The sequence below is a fragment of the Cervus elaphus genome, chromosome 13 (assembly GCF_910594005.1).
Source record: "Cervus elaphus chromosome 13, mCerEla1.1, whole genome shotgun sequence".
Taxonomy (NCBI): Eukaryota; Metazoa; Chordata; class Mammalia; order Artiodactyla; family Cervidae; genus Cervus; species Cervus elaphus.
This window is the reverse complement of record NC_057827.1, coordinates 38,164,596-38,188,401: the sequence shown is the minus strand read 5'-3', so window position 1 is coordinate 38,188,401 and position 23,806 is coordinate 38,164,596. Positions and strand designations below refer to the sequence as shown.

General features: G+C 45.8%; 2 protein-coding genes across 2 annotated transcripts in view; one reads left to right on the top strand and one right to left on the bottom strand.

Moving 5' to 3' along the window:
• Window positions 1–3,802: 3,802 nt before the first annotated feature.
• On the top strand, window positions 3,803–6,451 carry LOC122706757 (cathepsin G-like). The gene is made up of 5 exons (XM_043922201.1): window positions 3,803–3,901; window positions 4,620–4,767; window positions 5,198–5,333; window positions 5,491–5,745; window positions 6,197–6,451. The coding sequence occupies exons 1-5, from the start codon at window positions 3,847–3,849 to the stop codon at window positions 6,356–6,358; spliced, it is 756 nt and encodes a 251-aa protein (XP_043778136.1). The 5' UTR covers window positions 3,803–3,846; the 3' UTR covers window positions 6,359–6,451.
• An 11,958-nt stretch (window positions 6,452–18,409) lies between these two features.
• LOC122706412 (cathepsin G-like) overlaps window positions 18,410–23,806 on the bottom strand; it is a 107,861-nt gene continuing 102,464 nt past the window's right edge. Inside the window, exons 2-5 of the mRNA XM_043921557.1 lie at window positions 20,069–20,216; window positions 19,484–19,619; window positions 19,004–19,258; window positions 18,410–18,571 (exon numbers count right to left, since the gene is read on the bottom strand). Of these exons, the coding sequence (XP_043777492.1) occupies window positions 18,410–18,571; window positions 19,004–19,258; window positions 19,484–19,619; window positions 20,069–20,216 (701 nt within the window). The remainder of the gene's footprint in view (window positions 18,572–19,003; window positions 19,259–19,483; window positions 19,620–20,068; window positions 20,217–23,806) is intronic.

The window sequence follows — 23,806 nt, the reverse complement described above, 5'->3', positions numbered from 1 at the left end:
ACTTCATCCACCAGGGGACAGACACCAGAAACAAGAAAAATTACAGTTCTGCAACCTGAGAAACAGAGACCACAGACATAGCAAGTTAGAGAAAATGAGATGGCAGGAAAATATGTTCCAGATGAAGAACAAGATAAAACCCCAGAAGAACAATTAAGTGAAGTGAATATAGGCAATCAACCTTGAAAAGAATTCAAAACAACGATGGTAAAGATGATCCACAATCTCAGAAAATGAATGGAGGCACTGACTGAGAGGACACAGAAACGTTTAATAAAGATCTAGAAGATTTAAAGAACAGAGATGAACAATACAGTACAATATAATTATTGAACAACACAATACAGTGACTGAAACGAAACATACACTAGAAGAAATCAATAGAATAAATGAGGCAGGAGAATGAATACATGAACTGAAAGACAGATTGGTGGAAATCACTGTTGCAGAACAGAATCAAGAAAGAAGGATGAAAAGAAATGAGGACAGCCTGAGAGACCAAAATTCACATTATAAGGGGAAGAGAGAGAGAAAGGACCTAAGAAAATATTTGAAGAGGTAAGAGCTGAAAACTTCCATAACATGGGAAAGGAATCACTCACTCAACTACAGGAAGCACAGAGCGTCCCATACAGGATAAGCCCAATGAGGAACACAGAGACACATGTTCATCAAAGTGACAACAATGAAAGACAAAGAGAAAATATTCAAAGCAACAAGGGGGAAGCAACAAATAACACACAAAGGAACCCCATACCATTATCAGCTGATTTTTCAGTAGAAACTCTGCAGGCCAGAAGGGAGTGGCAGAGTATATTTAAAGTGATGAAAGGTGAAAATCTATAACCAAGAATACTCTACTCAGCAAGGCTCTCATTCAGATTTGATGGAGACTCTAAAGCTTTAAAGACATGGAAAAGCTGTGAGAATTCAATGCCACCAAACCATCTTTACAACAAATGCTAAAGGAATTTCTCTAGGTGGAATAAAAGGCCACAGCTAGAAACAAGAAAAGTACGAATGGGAAAGCTCATCAGTTAAGACAAACATTCAGCAAAGAAAGGAAATCATCCACACACAAATATGATATCCAAACCAGTAATAATGAAGAGAGGAGAGTACACAAATGCAGGATATTGGAAATGCATTTGAAATTAAGAGATCAGCAACTTAAAACAATATTGTATTTCAAAAGCTCATGGGAACCAAACCTACAGTAGACACACACACACACAAATCCAAACATGATACTAAACATAATCATCAAATCAAAAGAAGAGAGACCCAAAGAGGGAGGGAAGGAAAAAGATCTACCAGAACAAACCAAAACAATTAACAAGATGTCAATAACATATATATCAATAATTACCTTAACTCTAAAAGCATTAAATGCTCCAACAAAGACACAGACTTGCTGAATGGGTACAAAAATAAGGCCCACATATATACTGTCTACAGAGGACCCACATCAGATATAGGCACACATAGAGACTGAAAGTGAGGGGATAGAAAAAGGTGTTTCATGCAAATGGAGATCAGAAGAAAGCTGGAGTAGCAATACTCATATCCAACAAAATAAATTTAAAATAGAGACTGTTACAAGAGACAAAGAAGGACACTGCATAATGATCAAGAGACCAATCTAAGAAGAAAATATAACAATTGTAAATATATATCCACCCAACATAGGAGTACCTCAACATATGAGGGAAATGCTAATAGCTATAAAGGGAGACATCTATATTTTATTATACTGATAATATTATCTTAAAAACTAACGGGTTTTTTCCTCTTTTGCTATTTACTATTTCTTAGTCATGATGTCTCGTATTCTTATTGTTTGCTGAGCTGTTTATATTTAGCTATATGCTTGTCACTATACTTGAAAAATAATTTTTTAGGTGTAATTCGAATTTTGAAGATAAGTGAAATTTCTTTGCCATACATTCTGCCAGGTACATTGGAACACAATCCATGAGTACAATAATAGAAACTCAAGGCTTGAGAGCCCATTAAAAAATCCAGGTAATTGCAAACTTTCAAGAAATTATTTGCAATTACTAACTCAATACCTCTTTTTTGTTAATTTGAGGATGTAGACTTTTAAATTCACAGCTTATTGTGGGGAGGGTTTGACTAGACCTGTTTGTCTAGTCTAGACCTCATGATCTTTGATTTCTACACCATCATTTTAAGTGCTCTTCAAACAGAAGCTCCAATTCTGTGGATTTAGCAAATTCTCTCAGAGAAATAGCGTTACCTGTCTTGATTCCCATTATTCCTTCTGTTTTAACCTAATAATAACTCTTGCATTGGGAGTTCTTCAAGGCTTTCAAGGTTTCCATACATTTTAAACAAGTTTGTTTGGGGTTGGTTTTGGTGGGAAAATTGGCATGAAATCCTAGTCACTGTTAATGAAATCCTCTGAACATCTCTCCACCCAGATCATTAGGAGCATATTTTACTTCCCTTTTTGCACACGGACTCTCTGTTCTTCATACTTTCCCCATAGTTTAGATTAGAGTAACATTTTAAAGACAAAATAAACAGTTAGAAAGCTTACATAACGATAAATTAAAATTACGCAAAGACACTAAGTAAAGTAGTTATACTATTTTTGCTTGTTTTCCTGTTTTCTACCTATATCTTTTTGAGATGCATAAGGAAATTTCATGAGGTTGCAATCATTTACAATGTAATAGGGAAGGAATTAAGTTCTTTGCAGCTTTGAGAATAAGCGCCAAGCTGTGTATATTTGTATATGGGGAGAAGATCGTTAACTTTCATAAGATTTTTCAAGTGGGCTTATCACAATCCATAAAAGGTTGAGAACTGTATTGGTTTTCAATTCTGACATTTTTGCAAACATTTACTGTATTGTAGGGCTTTCTGTGCCAACACAGAACCTTCCAAGTATTTTACGTGTGTCTGCCAACCCCCTGTGTTACTCGACAGAACTCTCCCATCCTTTCCTCTCAATGGTGAGTGTCCCCTTCTTCATGTCTCACAGGGAGCACAGCAGTGAGGCACCTCCTTCTTAGGAGCTAGCTCCCGTGGAGCAGAGATGGGTTTAGGCTGACGGGTCTATCCTGGATGAATAGGATCTGAGATGCTTTTCCACAGGGTCTGAGGGCTGTCAACAAAATCAAGTCACGGGGCTTTCTCTGCAGGCAGGGAAGCTTCTGGGACACAAAAACATTCACCTCAGGAGGAGGCAGAAGAATAGAAGCCGTCCCCAGTGTCATGATTCACTGAGAGCTTGCTCGCGACTCAAGTGACCTGAGAGAGAAATGGTCAGTGGCAGAGCCTCACTCTTCCCTTTTCTTTCTCTGGCCGTGCCCTCCACCCACCAGGAGCAGAGCTCCTCAGGGCGCTTGAGAGCTTCTAGAAAGAAGTGGGAGCAGCAAGGGTCTGGGTGGGGCTCAGGACCAGGGGGTGAAGACACGCAGGTTCCATTCCCCGAGGGAGGAGGAGGAAGCAGACAGGTCCCAGCCTTGGTGCCTGTGAGGACATCATTGAATGTGGTGGGTTTGGGGATCTGGGGCACAGTGCCCAGCCCCGCCCCGGTGCCCTGGGCTCCCATCTCTGTGGCCGGCACTGACTCAGCAGCTGTGCGGGCTATTGCAGTGAAGGCTTCAGTTACTGCCTTCCCCCAGGTCCCTGGCAGTTGGTGGGCAAGCCTCTTGGGCAGCTCTGGGTGATGAAACTTATCCCAGCAGCAGGAGATGGGACTGTGAATTCTCGAGCCCCCACCCCCAACCCTCATCTTTCCTTCCTCTCCTGGGGGCTCAAAGTCGGGCAGGAGGAAGTAGGGGCAGCAACTGACTGGGCAGCCTCGCCGGGAAGATGCGGCCACTCCTGCTCCTGGTGGTCTTTCTCCTGTTCCCCAGGGCTCGGGCAGGTGAGTGACCATTCCCACCCTCAGGGGCCCAACTCTACCCCATAGACTGGAGTCAGACCACCCAGACACTTGCTAGCCCTGTATCACTGGGCAGCCTGCATGAGTCCACAGCTTCTCAGCTTCAGATTCTGAAGGCAGAAATTATATCAAGCCTACCTGGAGAGTCGATATGAGAGTTAAGAGACGGAGTGTACATAAAGCTCTCAGAACCACCCTGGTACATACTACCTGCTGTATAAATGTGCTCTCTGAACTGAGTTTGCAGCCCCTGTGTCAGAGCCTAGGGGATCAACATACAGCGATAGCGGGCCCATCAGCCCATCTCTAGATCCTTAAATTCATGAGCTGGACTCACAGGCATCTGGAAAGTTCCCTGAGGAAGAAAGTGCCACAGAACTTCAGGGACAGGCCCCTCCAGAGGGCTCTGGGTTTGCCATCCTCACAGCAGAGAAACCCTCCTGTGAGGGAGCCTGTAGCTGGCCCTTCCTTCCAGGCAGGTGGGAGGGCACCGAGGCTGGATGGAGAGCCAGCAGCACTTCCTGCAGGGTCCTGCAGCCTCCCCCAATTCTGCACCCTGCAGACCCCATTCTCACCAACCACCAGCTTACCCTGCCCCTGCATCATCTCTCCTGCTCCCCAACTTCCCGTCTTTCTGAAGCCACCAAGCTGATGTCCACACACCTGCCGGTGCAGAGATAATCCTAGTGCTTCCTTCCAGGGCAGATCATCGGAGGCCGAGAGGCCAGGCCCCATTCCCACCCCTACATGGCATATATTCAGACCCTGACACCAGCAGGTCTGACCATCTGTGGGGGGTTCCTGGTGCGTGAAGACTTTGTGATGACGGCAGCTCGTTGCTTGGGAAGGTGAGAAATTAAAGAGCTTCTAGGCACCTGCAAAGCAGGTCCAGAAGAGTTCATGAGAGGAGCCATTGAAGGCAGCTTTCTAGCAATGAACAGGTGAAAAAAGACCAGGAGAAGGCCTGTGTGAATGGATAGAAGGGAGGATCTGATCAGAAAGAATAAGAGGGGGAGATGGAAGGTACACCATGGGGCTCAAATTGTGAATTCAAGCTCTTTCTCAATTTCTTGTAGGGGAGGCAAAATTTAAGGTCACTGAATTTCCCACCACCCCCATCTCAAGTCTGGGGAGACTTAAGGCATGGAGTTCAGCCCCAGAGTCTGTTCTCCTGGTTCCCTTGGCTGAGGTCTCGCTACCCTGGGCAGTCACTTGACCTATATTGGGGACCGCGGTTCCTGCAGCTCAAATCAACTCTAGGCTCCCTTTCCTTTGCAGCCAAATAAATGTCATCTTGGGGATCCACAGTGTCACCGCTTCTGAATGGACGCAGCAGCGCATCCCTGTTCTCAGACCCATCCCCCACCCCAGATACAATCAGCGGAACAACCGGAATGACATCATGTTACTGCAGGTAAAGACCCCCTGGTTCTTCAGCTGGGTGACTTTCTCCCAGCTTGGGGGGCTTCATGTGTCCTGGGACCATGGAGGGGAATCAGGGCTGGCTCCCAGGGTGGTGGTGGGGATAAGGTGAGCATACAGTCCCTGAGTGCCTGCACACTTCCTGCCAGCTGGCGTACAGAGTCAGACAGAATGAAGCCGTGAAGCTGGTAGCTCTGCCTCAGACAGAGGAAATGCTGGACCCTGGGACCCAGTGCACTGTGGCCGGCTGGGGCCTCACCGGGCTGAACAGGAGAGCAGTCACACTCCAGGAGGTGCAGCTGACAATTCAGAGGGATGGAGAGTGTCACAGTCGCTTCGATTTCTACACTGGCCAAAAGCAGATCTGTGTGGGGGACCCAAGAGACGGGAAGTCCACCTTCCTGGTAAGACAATGTAGGGTCTGCTGACAGTGCCCGAGACAGGGGGCCCTGGGCAGAATGGGTAGGGTGTCAGGGTCCATCTCCGTGGCTGCATCCTGGGGTCCACACCAAAGTGACATGGGGCGGGGAGGTGGGCTTTTCCCCATCCATCCAGTCTCTGGGGGAATTGGAGAAGTACCAGACACACAGGAATGTTCATGTGCAGTGTTTTCCTTGGGCCAGTGAAGGTACCTTCACCTGGATTGGGCTGGGGAAGCAACCACAGTCAGGGCTGAAGCCCAGTGATGGGAAAATTCAGAAGCTTTTCTTCTGCACCCCACCACCCTCCCATCTCACACACAGCCAGCACTGGAAGGAGCTCTCCTCAACCCCCATCTTCTCTGAGGGTTGGGAGAGGGCAACAGGAGTGGGGAGTCCTGCAAAACAGAGTGTGCCTTCCCTCCTCTGCCTGTAGGGGGACTCCGGGGGCCCCCTCGTGTGTAACAATGTGGCCCAGGGCATTGTCTCCTATGGAGACAGGATGGGGACCCCTCCAGCAGTCTTCACCAGAATTTCCAGCTTCCTGCCCTGGATAAGGAGAACAATGAGACGCTTCAAAGAGTGGAGACCAGAGTGACATCCCACGAGACTGACTCTCCTTCTCTGGGGCAGAGCCCAGCTCCAGAGCAGATCCCAGAGCCTTAATAAACATCCTTGTCTAGAGTGGAAATAACTGATTTCTAATGTGTTCATTAAACATTTTTGTGCACAACAAAGTGTGCCTGGAATGAGGGCGAGCTTCATCAGGAAGATGGGGTCTCTTTCCCAGGACAAGTGAATCCCGATTCCTACTGTCCTGGGGTCAGCATGAGCTTCTTCTCTCCTCCCAGCCACCCATTCCTCTGTGTCCCCCCTACCCACAGCCTGAGGAGGGATGGAGGGACCTACCTCTCCCCAGAGTAAGGCTTTTTATTCTCTACCCACTAGAGTATTAAAGAGACTCCAAACTAGGTATTAAAGTGTACCCCCAAACCATGTACCATTGGTGTGAGAAGGATGAGTTGGACAGGCAAACCAAAGGGACAACTGAAATTCTAAACAAGGATTGGTGAACAGTTATCAAACCACTGGGAAACAATAAACTTTTAATCAGTGTCATTGAAACAAAACAGAATCACTGGGGAATAAGATACAGTTGGGTCCATACTTCTTATCATAATCCAAGATAACACTCAAATGGGATCAAAGCTCTAACTGTTAAAAATCAAGCCATGCAAGTACTAGAAGAAAGAAAAAAGAAGATTTACTCTCTTAAAAATATCTAGCAAACACCCATATCAAATTTGCACTTTTCACAATGGCCAAGAGATGGGAGCAACCCAAGTGTCTATGGACAGCCGGAGTCTTTCTCCAAAGTCCTTTCCCATACCATCCCTCACTGTGCTGTAGACCGTTGTTCTCGTTTTCACTGTGATGAGAATCTCCTTCTGGGTTTGTTACTCTAAAATTAAACAAAACTCCACACAATATGTTGACTAAAATAAAATGCCATTTACCCTTTTATGCATGACTAATGCATCAATATTATATTGAAATACAGGATTTCTGAAGTAACATAATTAAACCCAAGCTTTTAACATCTTAAGGTAACTTCAGAGAATCAGCTAGGATGCTAAACATCCATCAAAATGTTAACTACTCCTTGCAGTGTTACATTTCCCACCTGAATTCTTGCAGTTTCCATAATCTGACATGAAACGATCCATACACACGTATCAAATCCAACTGACTCTACACAGATATGCTTTGGCAAGTTTGTCTGTTATGTTTATGGGTACTTCTTGTCAAAAAGTCATTTGCCTAAAGTTCAGCGCACGTCATTTTCCACAAAATTTTAACAATACATCTTTGACAACATTCAGTCATTTCCTCTAAATTTGACACCACGTACCCATAGGAATTATCCCTTACTTATATGTTCTCAGGTATAACAGTCTCATTATTAAATGTCTGCATTGCCAGATGGAAAAAATACTTGATGGTGGGGGCAGGGGGAGAGGAGAGAGCAGTGGAAGAGTCCCCATGAAGCCCTTCCTCTGTGTGACATTTACTTTGAGCCCCAGAGCTGAAGCTCCAATACTTTGGCCATCTAATGCAAAAGTTGACTCATTGGAAAAGACCCTGATGCTGGGAAAGATTGAAGGCAGGAGGAGAAGGGAACACAAGAGGATGAGATGGTTGGATGGCATCACTGACTCAATGGACATGGGTTTGAGCAAGCTTCAGGAGGTGGTGAAGGACCGGGGAGCCTGGCACACTACCGTCCATGGGGTCGCAAAGAGTTGGACATGACTGAGCGACTAAAGAACAACCACCAGAGCACCGCCGAGGTCAGGAATGCCCAGGAAACTCCCAGGACAGACCCATCTCTCCTCCAAGCCTCTCCCTGCCAGTCAGCTCTCCAAGGCAGCTGTCTGCTGCCAGCCGCCCTGCTGGAAAGATTTCTACAGCCCTCACCATGTCCACATCCAGAGGACAATTCCCTTCATGACGATTTCAGAAGCCAGTTCCACCACTTCTCACAGCTCAGCACACTTCCTTAATAATAAACCTCAGCAGCAGAGCTTCGGCAAGAAAACATTTTGCACACCAAACACCAGTGCAAAAGAACACAGAAACTCTCGATCTCTTACTCTGCTTTCAACCTGTGTGCTTTGGAAGACCTCCTGACTTGTCTGGATAGTCACAAAACCATGACAAGTTCTAGGATGGAAACCCCACCAGGAACTTCAGTCCTGACCTGATCGCTCAGGCAGACTTCCAGTCCACAGGAACCTGGTGCCTGTGCCCCGGGGCAGAGCATCAGAGTCAGGAGGAGCTAGACACTGGTGATGCATCAGAACTAGCAGCATCACAGAAGTGAGGGCTGGTGACCTTGATCGTGGTTGTCTGAGTTTGTCTTGGAAGAGTGGGGACCCCAAGAGAAAGCCGCCTTTCTCCAGCTCATCCACCAACCTGAGTTGGAGACAAGAGGGCAGCCCAGGACCAATAGCTCAAAGAAAATGCCTTTCTTGCAGAAACATTAAAAAAGAAAAAAGAAAAACTCTCAGTATACAAAATCTGCCTAATACATCATGAGTCATTTCGAGATTTTAGGTGGCATGACCCCCAGAAAAACTACAAGCTCCACTAGACTGATACCCTATCAAGACTGCTTTATCACCAGCAACCCACTCCTGGGCACATATACAGACAAAACTCTATTCCAAAAAAATACATGCAACCTATGTTCATAGCAGCACTATTCACAGTAGCCAAGACATGGAAGCAACCTAAATGTCCATTAACAGATGAATGGATAGAGAAGATGTGGTACACATATACAGTGGAGTACCACTCAGCCATAAAAAACAATGAAAGAGCATCATTGCAACAACATAAATGCAACTGGAGATCATCATACTAACTGAAGTCAGAAAGGAAAAGACAAATACCATATGAAATCACTTATATGTGGAATCTAAAATACAGCACCAATGAACCTATATTCAAAATAGAAACAGACTCATGGACATAGAGAAGAGACAGATGGTTGCCCCTGGGGAGGGGGTTAGGGGAAGGTTGGAGTTCGCAGATGTAAGCTATTACATATAGAAGGGATAAACAATAAGGTCCTGCTGTGTAGTGCAGATATCTATATTCATAGTTAATCATAATGGAAAAGAATATTTTTAAAAAGGATTATATATGTATATGTGTCACCAAATCATTGTGCTGTATGAAAGAAACTAACACAACATTGTAAATCAGCTATACTTCAATTTTTTAAAAAGGTTGCTTTTTCAAATTTCCACTGAATTTTCAGAAGTATAATTTTCACAGGCTACATTATGATTCACTGTTATTGTTGTGCAAAAAATTACTAAACCGTTTTCACATCCAGAAATTTAACAGGCCTCTCTCCAAACACTTCCCCTCAGTATCCCACACTTGGTTTGCCCTGGCCCAAGACAATCAGATGGTTCAATTGATTAACATCCGCTCTGCATGCTCTGGGGCTTTCCTGAGTTATGAGCCTAGTTTGGTACTAGGGGTTCCCAGAAAGACAAGACTCTTTTGTGCTCCTTACCTTCTGTCCCAGCGAGCCACAGTTAACATGAAGTTGTCTCATGCCAGGAACCCCCAACATCTGCTCCAGCCTTGTTTGTTGTCATAAAAATCTACAGATACCATGTACAGTGGGGAGCGCCATCTGCCCTTTCTGCACCATTTGATCTGCCCTGAAAGAGAAAATTTCCCTGGAGTTCTGTCTTCATAGGAAACAGGACAGGAACTGCCAGGTGGCCTAAAACAATGGGATGTTCAGAGGATGATAGTCCTCAACGGTCTCTAGGGACCCAGCTCAATGAGTTGGGCGCCCCAGGCTCCCCTGGGCAGCACAGCAGGCTCACAATGTGACCTGTTTCCCTGGTTAGTTCTTATCTCCCCATAGAGAGGAGCGGCTCAGCCCTTGTTCTGGAGCACTTCAAATACATGTGAGGGGGTGGGGATCTGTCTTCGGGATAAACCACCTGGAAGCCACTCTCTTTGACCTACTCTGGCTCTTTCTTTGTCCCTGAGCTTCTCAGACCCCCTGTGTCTTGCTTACTTCCAGATGAGGCTGGTTTCAAAAACCCAAAAGTTTTGAGCCCGTGGAACCGAATACTCTGGCTTCTTTCTCCCCCATCATGAGCCAGGCGCCTAGTAAATGTCCGACAAATGCTGTTGGACATGTGAATGAACAGTCTCCAAAATTGCTTTGGGTCCTAATGTGGTCTGAATTTCAGCACAGATTTATCTTTTTAAGCAATTTAACTTTCAAGCCAAAGAGGACATGTGCAAGGATTAGAAACCAGAATGAGGCAGGGAAATGGGAGGAGGGGGCCTGGGTAGAAGCCAGCCCTCATGAGTGCCATTTGATTGGCAGTGAGGTGACACTGTGAGGCTCGCCTGGGTTCTAGATACCTGCCCGGGTGGAGCAGAGTAGCTCAGGAGAGTGGGGTCAATGAGAGGGTGACATCTAGGAAACTGTGAGATGGCTCTTTCATTCTTGTTCTAGACGATAGCTCCTGGGACAAAGCAACCCACCCTTAGCTTTGGAGAATGGGAAGTGACAACACTCATTCTCAGCTTTCCTTCCCCACCAGGATCCTGTGCCATCCTAATTATAAATAACTTTCCACGTGTCAGGGTGTGACCTAATGAAGGGAGAAGACCCACCAGATCTCCATGGGAGTAGTTTTCTGTAATCTGCACACTGTGTCCAGCGGCAGATCTGGAGTCTAGCAAATTTCTGGGAATGGACTAAGATGAGGAACACCATAGCGATAGTGTCTCAGGGGCACTGGGGAAGTGGTGCTGCTGGAATAAGCCAGGCCTCTGAGGACAGAGGGGCTTCCCTTGTGGCTCGGCTGCTAAAGAATCTGCCTGCAATGCAGGAGACCTGGGTTCATCCCTGGGTTGGGAAGATCCCCTTTTGTTGGTCCTTTAACGGACCGGAACCTGGTGGTCTGGAGAGTAAGAGAGAGAAAGAGGCTGATATCCCCTGGTTTACGCAGAAAGCCAATAGAGTCCTGTTCTCAGGGCTCGCGCTGCTGCACGCAGGCACCAGGCGCCCTCTCGAGTGGGTGAAGGCGCAGTGTGCCTTCTCGAGAGGGTCTTAGAAGCCCAGGCAAGAAAGTGAGCTCAGCGGGCCTCTGCGCTCCAAGGAATTAGCCAGAAATAGAGAGAGAGAGAGAGAAAAGAAAGAAAGAAAGAGAGAGAGAGAGAAAGACACAGGGATCCAAGCTCTGATGGAGCAAAGGTAATAATCAACATGGTGTGGGCATATATACTGTCTTACAAGGTAGTTATTCTCAGCAAAGATAAAGATTAAAATTCCAGACTTACAAAACATTAGATGATCCCTATCAAAGACAGAGATGCAAACAATCACCTTTTACCATTTGGCTCATAAAAAGGAAGAGGGTACTTATCACTGTAATGAGAAATGCCTGGATTCCTCAGCCCTGGGAAAGGCGTGCCTCTCCTCTTAATTCCTGAATGTTCAGGAATTAATAAGGGCCAGAGGGTTCCTGACAGATCCAAAACAGCACACAGGAAGCCTCTTGTTAAATGCTTCCTGACACCCTTTAGAAGGGAAAGGCTACCCACTCCAGTATTCTGGCCTGGAGAATTCCATGGACTGTATAGTCCATGGGGTTGCAACGAGTCGGACATGACTACACGACTTTCACTGAAGACAGGGACCGTCACTTACCTCCTTCAGCCCCAGGGGTTAGGAGATTGGCCAGTAAGAACAGGAGCAACAGTGTCTTCTCTGAAAAGCTGAGCAGGTCTGAAGCGGCGTGCGAGTTCTCCTTTCAGGTTTTTTCAATCCTGAGTTTAAAAGGGCAGGCTCGGGCACCACCAATTTGCTCCTGGTTCTATTGATTCTCAAGACATGAGCGTTCATCAGAAAAGTCTGTGTGGTGAGGGTGTTACAGGAGCTGCATTCTTAGGCCCTTGATAGCACGACCAAATTCATCTAGAGAAAGTCCTGGGTGGACTTTCTGAACAGAGAAAGGAGTTGGGGCAGGGGGTGCGGCTGGTGGCATTAATCAGAAATGGTGTCCCCTTCCTCTAATTTTGATCCTCCAAGACCATAAATCTGACCCCACCATGCCTTGAATTTGTCATTAGGTATCAAAAAGCATACAACTATCCAATTATATTCTGTAGAACTTCACTTTTTATGGATAGCTGAAGAGGTTTGTTGCTGTTATCTTTATAAATGCAAAATTACCAAGTAAAAGTCTTTCCTAGAACACGTTAGGCAAGAGCCTAGCCATCCATCAACTTCTTGGTAGTTTCAGGTAACTGCAAACTGTTGGGGATGGGGGTTAGGACCAGAGACTGTGGATGAAGTGGAGGTGGGGTGTCAGTGAGAGCACCTGGAAGATAAGGTAGTGACAGAATAGAAGAGTTTGAGAAGGTGGGTTTGACAGACAAATGCACCTGAATTTATCTTATGGTCCAGTCCCAGGTAGCCCTTATAAAGCCAGTATTGTTCTCAACTTGTTAATATTTCAAAACTTTAAAAGACCCCAATATTAAAGTAGTTGGGAAGTATGCAGGTAGTAACAGCAAGAGGATAAACAAAGCTTCGTCGTTCATTCTAAGTTTTCCGGGTCATTCCTGTCCCTCCTAGCCCAGGTAATGTGGGTTCCAGGAAAGACCATGACGTGGGCAAAGGTTCTGCCCACCAAGGCTCCTTGTTCCTGGTCAGGAACCAGGCATATTTGCTCATGCAGTTCTCTGCACATGGGTGTGTAAGCATTGTCAGCCTTAAGGGCAAGTTCCAAGCTATGATTCTACTTAGAATACATGCAATCAGACAAACAGCTTAAATTACTTTTATTTGTTCTTTTATAATTTAATATAGATATGAGAAGACTTCAGAATCTCATCTCAAACTGGACATAATGTTTAAGATACTTCGCATGTATTGGCTCCGGCCTTACCCGTAAGGAGGAACATGTATCTTCTCATTTCAACTCTCTGCCCCAGACATGACAGTTAAAGGGATACATGGCTTCTTACCTTTGATGGTTTACCTCTCTTCCCCACCACCAATTTGCAAACCTCAAGTATGCTCAGCAGTGTTGTAGTAGTTTATTAAACCACCGTGTTGACATACTGGGCTTTAGCGTACCTGGAAAATATTATTTACGATGTTTGGTGAAGTATAGAAAATCAAAGACGATAAGCTATGATTTTAGCCCAAAACAGGTGTTTATGATTTTAATGCATCTTGTCACACAGAACAGAGAGTTTTCACAATTTCTGTAGCTGGTTTCCTGTGCATTTGGCAGTGCTATCACATATTTCTGGCAGACAGCTTTCCCCTGAGCTATTTGGACTCCACCTTGGACTACACTTGCACCCCACACGTGGCTCAGGCCTGCCTTCTCCAGGGCTCCCCGTGGATCCACATAATGTTGATCAGCAATTTCTCTCTGTTCTCCTTCTCCCCGCCTCCTCCTGTCTCACCTGACTCACATCTAGCTCTGCTGCTTGGACCAAGGGCAGAAGGTACCTGTGTCTGAGCTTGGCTATGATTCCAGGAGAGTAGCTGGCTGCCCCTGTGAAGTCATCACTAACAAATCTGGAATTGCTTTAGGACTTTCCAGTGAAGAGAACAAAAAAAAGAATAAAAACGAATAGAGTATCAGATGTGTGGGACACTACATGCAACTTACAAGTCGGGAGTCCCAGAAGGAGAGGAGACAGAGCAAGGAACAGGAAAAGAAGTAAAGAGGGAGTCTGAGAGAGAAGGGATCTGTGTATAGGATGGCTGAGTCACTCTGTTGTGACTGAGAAATCACATCATTAATCGGCTTTCCTCCAACACAGGGCTTCCCTGGTGGCTCCGTGGTAAAGAAGCCTTGCCTGTCGATGAAGGAGATGCAGGTTTGATCTCTGGGTTAGGAAGATCCCCTGGAGGAGGAAATAGCAACCCATTCCAGTATTCTTGCCTTAAAAACTGGCAGAGGAGACTGGCAAGCTGGGTCCATGGGGTTGCAAAAGAGTCAGACACAACTAAGCATGCCCACACATGCATACTCCAATAGAAAATAAAAAGCTGAAAATTTTGAATAAATAATGGTTGAAAATTTCACAATATTGATGAAAAACTGAAGCGTTAACGTTCAAAACCAAGAAACTCAGTGAACTCCAAGTAGGATAGAGTTTCAATATCATAGAAGAACCGGTGCGATTTCCCCCACTCCTCCTTACTTTCTATCCTAGATCTCATCGTTTTATTTCCAGCCCAGGCCTCTCTTCAGATAGCACCTCTGGCTCATTCTCTCCTACAGCTTCTCCTTCTGTGTTATGTTCATGCATTAGAAATATTGGGGTGGAGCTACTTCTGGGGTCTATGACATCATTCAGACACGGGGCCTTTTCTCCTTGATCTAGAAACCAGAGTGCTCTTAAGGGAAAAGTAACTCCAACAATACTGTCTGTGTACAGAAGAGGTAGCTGCCCACTTTCTCCAAATAACGTCTTCTACTATTAGAACATTTTAAGAAGAGTTGCAAGAAATTCTTTCTTTAAATTATTTTTTAAATTATAGTAAAATATACATAATAGAAAACTTACCTATTAGCCAGTTTTAAGTGTGCAGTTCAGTGGCATTAAGTACATGAGCATCACTGTGCAACCGTCTTATTATCCATCTTAAAAAAAAGGTTCACCTTCCCAAATTGAAACTCTTAGCCTGTTAAGTAGTAATTCCCCATTACCCCTTCCCCCCAGCCCCTGGGAATCACCATTCTACTTTGTATCCCATGAATTTGCAAGAGATTCTTATATAAATAAATGCAAGAGCCTTGAGCATGATCACATTGTCAGTCTTGAACCTCATTTATCATTTACACCTTAATAGGTAGCAGGCAAAACCTGTGCAAACAGACTGTCAGAGAACAGGGATGGAGAGGGAGCTGCGGAGGCAACAAGCCATCACAAACCAGCCTGCCTGACTTCATCCTGCCTCCTACAACCAGGTTGAAGCCAAGGTTTCTCCTACCTTTTCCTGCATGTGTACAGGGAGGCTAGAGAGGCCTCGCTCTCCAAACTTTGGGCCATCTTGTAAGCTAAAGAAAGAGGTGAGAAGCAAATATCCTCGCTCATCTGGGACAACTGAAAGATATCCGAAGCCTGATGAGGGCATCTGTTCTTGTTTTCAAGCAAAGAATAGCCCCAGTTCAAAGTGACTGCCCCCACTTGGGCATTACTTCTCTAGCCTTTCTACAAACCACATGTATTGAGAAGAATAGGGGGCGCAGTGGAAATATTTGTGGAATTGCTTCCAGAAACCACAGCCTTAGTCCTGATCCTGAGGTTTGAGAAAACTCAATTTGTGGCTTGATCTGGGAGGTCCCAGTCTTTGACTTGGAGTAGAATTTCCACAAGAGAGGATCCTGGGAGGTGAATGGACTCCTGAATATCTTTGGGAGAATTGGTGAGGAGCTGGAGGTGTTATTTTTTTCAGAAGAAGAGAGTTACACTGACAGGACACTAGACATGATAGCTCTCCTAAGTTAAGGACTGTCAGACTGCCTGAGGTGAATTTCTTCCTGTGGCTCCAGAGCTGGGACAGAAGAAGTAAAAGAAAGAGAAGTGATGATTAATATTTATTGAAATATTTTTACACACCAGGTACTTTGGAAGGAATTTGTAATGTACTGTGTCATTTTATCCTCAGAAATCTTGGGGGATTCCTTAATCCAGAGATGAAAAAGGAACTCACAGAGTTTAAATAACTTGATAAGTCACCGTAACACAGAGATTCCAGAAGAAACTGAAGTTAGTAAAACACTATAATTCACTGAGGTGTATGGATGACTAGAAAGCCCCAGGAGACAGACTTTATTTCAGAGAAAAAGATGGGATAACCTAGACCAATACCTAGACCAAGCCACGGGATCCAGATAGATCTGAGAGCAGCAGGCTGAATGGCTCTGTGGCCAGTGGGATCAGGAGAAAATAGAAGAACAATACCTTCTGATTGAGAGAGGGCTGGCTAGTACTTGAGAGATCAGAATCCAGTGCCTGCGGAGAACACAACAAGAAATATTTTCCTCAAGTAAACTTCGGATCCCTACCAAACTTCTGCTGCTGAGATTTACTTAATAGGGGAGGGTGCTAAGCTGTGAGAGGTGGTGGACCTGACTTTTGTGATGATCAAGAAGAGAATTGTCCTCTGGAGGTGAGCCTGGTGAGGTCTGTAGGAACTTTTCCAGCAGGGCTGCTAAAGGCAGGCCTTGAAGGGGCTCAATAGCTGGAAGATCCTTAGGTGGGGAGACGGGTCTGCACTGGGAGTTTCCTGAGGACTGAGTCTTGACTTGGGTGGTGCTCTGGGGCTCAAAATAAACGTCACAGAGCTGAGGAGGGACTGTATGGGGCTCTTCCACTGCTCTCGCCTCCCCCTTCCACCGTCAAGTATTCTTTCCACCTGGCAATGCAAACATTTAATAATGAGATTGTTTTCCCCTAGAACATACAAGCAAGACATAATTCCTATGGGTGGGTGGTAACAAATAAAGGGAAAAAATGACTGATTACTTTCAAATATGTATCACTGATTAAAATTTTGTTGATAAATGACTCACACTGAATATTAGGCAAATGACCTTCTGGCAAGATATTCTATAAAAATATGATCAAATTTACCAAAGCATTTTTGTATACATCAGTCGGATTTGATATGTGTTCAGTGATTATTCAGGATTATGGAGATTGTGAAAATTCAGGTGGAAAATATCACATGGCAAGGAGTAATTAACATTTTTTAAAGATTTATTTGTTTATTTTTGGCTGCACTGGCTCTTTGTTGGCACGCGTGGGCTTTCTCTAGTTGCGGCGAGTGGGGGCTATTCTTTGTTGCAATGCACAGGCTTCTCACTGTGGTGGCCTCTCTTGTTGCAGAGCATGGATTTAAGTATGTGGGCTTCAGTAGCTGCGGTGCACAGACTTAGTTACTCTGTGCCATGTGGGATCTTCCCAGACCAGGGATCGAACCATTGTTCCCTGCATTGGCAGGCAGACTCAACCACGAGACCATCAGGGAAACCCAGTTAACATTTTGATGAATATAGAAGACCCTCCAGTTGATTCTTTATAGTTACTCTAAAGTGTTAAAGCGTGGTTTAAAACTATGTGACTTCAGAAATCTATTATTTGAATATAATATTGATGTATTAGTCACAGGCTAACCTTTACAGTGAAAGTCATGTTATTTTAGCCAACATATTATGTGGAGTTTTGTATAACTGTCGAGTAATAAACCCAGAAGGAGACCCTCATCACATGGAAATGAGAACATTGGTCTACAGCACAGAGGGTTGGTGTGGAAAACGGTTTTGGAGAAAGACTCTTTCCATAGACACTTGGGTTGCTCCCATCTCTTGGCCATTGTGAATAGCACAGCTTTGATATGGGTGTTTGTTAGATATTTTTAAGAAAGTAGACTTTTTTTCTTTCTTCTATTTCTCTATGGTTGATATTTTCATTTAGATCTTTGATCCCATTGAGTATTGTTTAGGTTTATGATGAGATGTGGACCCAATTTTATCTTTTTTCCCCAAATGACTATTTGTTTCATTGCAATCTATTAAAAATGCATTGTTTTCCAGTGATTCGCACTGCCACATTTATTCTTAAATTGAGCCTCATATGGAATTTCAATTGTTCCCTTTTTTTTATGTCCTACCCAGGCCAATGGCATGTGGTTCTCAGGTACCTAAGGGGGCGTCTCTGGTAGACTGGAGAGCAAGGAACCTTATTCTGGGAAGACATAGGTCCCTTCATCCATCCCCAGGCTGTGGGTAGAGGGGACACAGAGGAATGGATGGCTTGGAGGTGGGAAGACGCTCCTGCTGACCCCAGGACAGTAGGAATCGGGATTCACTTCTCCTGGGAAACAGACCCCATCTTCCTGATGAAGCTTACCCTCAGTCCTGGCACACTTTGTTGTACACGAATCATGTTTAATGAACACATTAGAAATCAGTCATTTCCACTCCAGACGAGGATGTTTATTGAGGCTCTGGGAACTGCCCTGGAGCTGGGCTCTGCCCCAGAGGACAGTCAGTCTCGTGGGATGTCACTCTGGTCTCCACTCTTTGAAGCGTCTCATTGTTCTCCTTATCCAGGGCAGGAAGCTGGAAATTCTGGTGAAGACTGCTGGAGGGGTCCCCATCCTGTCTCCATAGGAGACAATGCCCTGGGCCACATTGTTACACACGAGGGGGCCCCCGGAGTCCCCCTACAGGCAGAGGAGGGAAGGCACACTCCGTTTTGCAGGACTCCCCACTCCTGTTGCCCTCTCCCAACCCTCAGAGAAGATGGGGGTTGAGGAGAGCTCCTTCCAGTGCTGGCTGTGTGTGAGATGGGAGGGTGGTGGGGTGCAGAAGAAAAGCTTCTGAATTTTCCCATCACTGGGCTTCAGCCCTGACTGTGGTTGCTTCTCCAGCCCAACCCAGGTCAAGGCCCCTTCACCCGCCCAGGAAACACTGCACATGAACATCCTGTGTGTCTGGTACCTCTCCTATTCCCCCAGAGACCAGATGGATGGGGGAAAGCACCCCCCACAACCCCCTGATCTAGGCCCCAGACTGCAGCCATGGGAATGTGGTCTGTCCCACTGCCGGGTCTGCCCAGGGTCCCCTGTCAGTGTTGGCAGATGCCATGGTCTTACCAGAAAGGCAGACTTCCTCTGTCTCGGGTCCCCCACACAGATCTGTGTTCGGCCATTGTATGACGTGAAGCGTCTTCTGCACACCCTATCCCTCTGCACCCTCAGCTGCACATACTGGAGCGTGTCTGTTCTCGTGTTCGGACCAGTCAGGCCCCAGCCGGCCACGGTGCACCGGGTCCCAGGCCTGAGTCTGTTCTGAGTCTGAGGCAGAGGCACCGGCCTCACGAATCGATTACGCTGGACTCTGTTCGCCAGCTGACAAGAAGCGGGCAGGCACTGAGGGACTGTCTATTCTATGCTCATCCCGTGCCCTCCACCGCCCTGGGGGTCTGCCCGGCTTCCCCACTCCCTGATCCCAGGACACAGGAAGGCCCCCACCGCCCTGGGGGTCTGCCCGGCTCTGCCATCCCTGATCCCAGGACACTGGAAGCCCCCAGGCTGGGAACGAGCCCCCCAGCTGAAGAACCAGAGGGTCGGTACCTGCAGTAACATGATGTCATTGCTGTGGCTCTGCAGACTGTACCCGGGGTGGGGGATGGGTCTGAGCACAGGGACGCGCTGCTGCGTGCCTTCCAGTGTCCTGACGTTGTGGGCCCCCAGGATGACATTCATTTGGCTGCAAAGGAAAGAGAGCCTAGAGGTAGGGTCTGAACCACGGGAACTGTGGTCGGCAATACAAGTCAAGTGAATACTCAGGGTTGCCAGACCTCAGCCAAGGGAACAGAGACAGGAGGGCTCTGGGGCCGAACTTTGTGCCCTGGGTCTCCCCAGCCTTCAGCTGGAGGTGGTGGAGGACATAGTGATTTTTAATTTGGCTTCCCCAACAAGAGATTGCAAAAATACCTTGAAGTCATAATTTCAGCCCTAGTGCATAGGTTTCAACTCCCCCTCCTGTTCTTTTTGATCAGGTCCTCCCCCATTCACACTGGCCTGCTTCTTGTCCTCCAAGCTCTACAGGGTCTTTTTTTTTCACCCACTCATGGCTAGAACCCTGCTTTCAGTGACTCCTCTCATGAGCTCTTCTGATCTGCCTTGTTGGTGCCCAGAAGTCCCTTAAGTCCTCACCTTCCCAGGCAGTGAGCTGCTGTCATCACAAAGTCGTCACGCACCAGGAACCCCCCACAAACTTTCAGACCTCCTGGAGCTCGGATCAGAATAAATGCCATGTAGGGGCGGGAATGGGGCCTGGCCTCTCGGCCTCCGATGATCTGCCCTGGAAGGAAGCACTAGGATTATCTCTGCACTGGCAGGTGTGCGGACACCAGCTTGGTGACTCCAGAAAGACTGGAAGTTGGGGAGCAGGAGAGATGCTGCAGGGGCAGGGTGAGCTGGGGGTTGGTGAGAATGGGGTCTGCAGGTGCACTACTGGGGGCAGCTCCAGGACCCTGCAGGAAGTGCTGCTGGCTCTCCATCCAGCCTCGGTGCCCTCCCACCTGCCTGGAAGGAAGGGCCGGGTGCGGCCTCCCTCACAGGAGGGTTTCTCTGCTGTGGGGATGGCAAACCCAGAGCCCTCTGGAGGGGCCTGTCCCTGAAGTTCTGTGGCACTTTCTTCCTCAGGGAACTTTCCAGATGCCTGTGAGTCCAGCTCATGAATTTAAGGATCTAGAGATGAGCTGATGGGCCCTAAATCACTGTATCTTGATCCCCTAGACTCTGACACAGGGGCTGCAAACTCAGATCAGAGAGCACATTTATACAGCAGGTAGTATGTACCAGGGTGGTTCTGAGAGCTTTACGTACACTCCGTCACTTAACTCTCATATCGACTCTCCAGGTAGGCTTGATATAATTTCTGCCTTCAGAATCTGAAGCTGAGAAACTGTGGACTCATGCAGGCTGCCCAGTGATACAGGGCTAGCAAGTGTCTGGGTGGTCTGACTCCAGTCTATGGGGTGGAGTTGGGCCCCTGAGGGTGGGAATGGTCACTCACCTGCCTGAGCCCTGGGGAACAGGAGAAAGGCCACCAGGAGCAGGAGCGGCTGCATCTTCCCGGCGAGGCTGCCCAGTCAGTTGCTGCCCCTACTTCCTCCTGCCCGACTTTGAGCCCCCGGGAGAGGAAGGAAAGGTGAGGGTGGGGGGCGGGGGCTCGAGAATTCGCAGTCCCATCTCCTGCTGCTGGGATAAGTTTCATCACCCAGAGCTGCCCAAGAGGCTTGCCCACCAACTGCCAGGGACCTGGGGGAAGGCAGTAACTGAAGCCTTCAGTGCAATAGCCCGCACAGCTGCTGAGTCAGTGCCGGCCACAGAGATGGGAGCCCAGGGCACCGGGGCGGGGCTGGGCACTGTGCCCCAGATCCCCAAACCCACCACATTCAATGATGTCCTCACAGGCACCAAGGCTGGGACCTGTCTGCTTCCTCCTTCTCCCTCGGGGAATGGAACCTGCGTGTCTTCACCCCTGGTCCTGAGCCCCACCCAGGCCCTTGCTGCTCCCACTTCTTTCTAGAAGCTCTCAAGCGCCCTGAGGAGCTCTGCTCCTGGGTGGGTGGAGAGCACGGCCAGAGAAAGAAAAGGGAAGAGTGAGGCTCTGCCACTGACCATTTCTCTCTCAGGTCACTTGAGCCCCCAACAAGTTCTCAGTGAATCACGACACTGGGGACGGCTTCTATTCTTCTGCCTCCTCCTGAGGTGAATGTTTTTGTGTCCCAGAAGCTTCCCTGCCTGCCGAGAAAGCCCAGTGACTTGATTTTGTTGACAGCCCTCAGACCCTGTGGAAAAGCATCTCAGATCCTATTCATCCAGGATAGACCCGTCAGCCTAAACCCATCTCTGCTCCATGGGCGCTAGTTCCTAAGAAGGAGGCGCCTCACTGCTGTGCTCCCTGTGAGACATGAAGACGGGGACACTCATCATTGAGAGAAAAGGATGGGAGAGTTCTGTCGAGTAACACAGGGGGTTGGCAGACACACGTAAAATACTTGGAAGGTTCTGTGTTGGCACAGAAAGCACTACAGCATGGTTAAAGTTTTGCCATAATGTCAGAATTGAATTCTAATACAATTCTCAACGTTTTGTGGATTGTTTTAAGGCCACTTGAAAATCTTATGAAAGTTTAAGATCCTCTCTGCATATATAAATACCTGCAGGTTATCACTTATTCTCAGAGCTGCAAAGAACTTAACCTTTCTCTTATGCATGGTTTATGCTTACAACCTCATGAAACTTCTTTATGCATCTAAAAAGTAATATGCAGAAAACAGAAGGGAAAAAGTGAAAGATAGAATAACAGCTTTATTCTTACCTTAGCATTTGGGTAATTGAAAATCATTGTTACTTACATTTTTTCAGCACTTCATTTTATTTTAAAACCTTTAATGTAATTTTTTTAAAGGAAAGATAATGAGTAGCATGCAAAGAAATGGGAGTCAAATATATATAATCATCTGAATGAAGATGTGCATAGGGGATTTCATTCACAGTGACTAGCATTTTATGCCAATCTTTCCTCCCAAAACAACCAAAACAAACCTGTTTAAAATGTCTAAAAACCTGAAAAGCCTTGAAGAACTGCCAGTGCAGAAGTGACTCAGGCCACAACTGAAGGAATAACAAGCATCCAGTTAGATAATTATTATTGTTCTGTGCACATTTTCTGAACCCACAAAATTTGAACTTCTGTTTTTTTTTTATAGCTTCTGTATTAATGAGCATATAATGTGAAGGGTGTAGAAATTAAAGACCAAGACCCTCACAAGCAGGTCTAATCAGGCCCCCCACCATGATAAGCTGGGAATTAAAAGTCTACATACTCAAAGTAACAAAAAAGAGTTAATGGGCTATTCCTTGCATGTCATAGCATGAAAGATGGTATTATCTAGATTTTCACAGCTTCTCATACCTTGAACTCCCTTCCATTAATGTGGTTACAGACTGCTTCTCAAAGTACCTGGCAAAATCAGATACAAATGTAGAGGAAATTCACTTAAATTCAGCGTTTGAATTATACCTAAATATTGTTTTTCAAATGTAATATGTATATAGTTAAATATAGAAAGATGAACAAGCAAACAAATACAGGATACCATGACTAAGGAATAATAGATAATAAGAATAGAGAAATGTACTTTAATTATTGGGATATAATGTCATTAGTAAAATAAAATACAGATTGCAAAACAATTGGCTGAAATAAAAGCTAACTTTAAACACACTCCAGGGAACATTAACCTTACAAAATGACACAACATCTGAAAAAGAGCTAAATACAACTTCTAAAAGCAAAAAAAAAAAAAAAGAAAAAGAAAAAAACAAAACCAAAGTCACAGTGAATAAAGTTAATAACAGATTAGACAAAGATGGGAAGAGAATGACTAACCTGAAAGAGCTTAGAAAGAATTGTCCAGAATGGAGCACAGACAGGCATAAAGACAAAAATATAGAAAATAGTAGAATTAGAAGGTTGAACATATGTTGGATTAGAAGAAAATCAGGAAAGAAAAGGGAAAATAGTAATTTATAATGACATACTAAGTGAGATTATTTATTAAGCTGATGACAAAAATGCAGTTAGAGGTTAGAAAAAGATAAATAAATCTCAACCAGAATGGAAAAAAAGAAATTGACACTTAGGAATCAATATTATAAAGAAATGGCAGAAAATTTAAGGGCAAGTAGACCAAGATAAACAGGTTAAATACTTTCAGATGAGGGGGGTCAACGGCTGAATTTTCAACAGCAGCAGGGAGTGGATGCTCCCCAGGAGGAAATATCTTCATGTCATTTGGGAAGATTTTAAAACTTATCTTATACATTGATTAGTAATGATATAGATTAGTAATGGGTTTCCCTCGTGGTTCAGCTGGA

What these genes read in the sequence shown, in the direction of transcription:
- LOC122706757 (XM_043922201.1), top strand. Translation starts at nt 3,847, where the DNA reads ATGCGGCCACTCCTGCTCCTGGTGGTCTTTCTCCTGTTCCCCAGGGCT. An exon ending in GTTCCCCAGGGCTCGGGCAG is followed by an intron (nt 3,902 to 4,619) that starts GTGAGTGACCAT and finishes GCTTCCTTCCAG; the next exon opens with GGCAGATCATCGGAGGCCGA. An exon ending in ATGACATCATGTTACTGCAG is followed by an intron (nt 5,334 to 5,490) that starts GTAAAGACCCCC and finishes ACTTCCTGCCAG; the next exon opens with CTGGCGTACAGAGTCAGACA.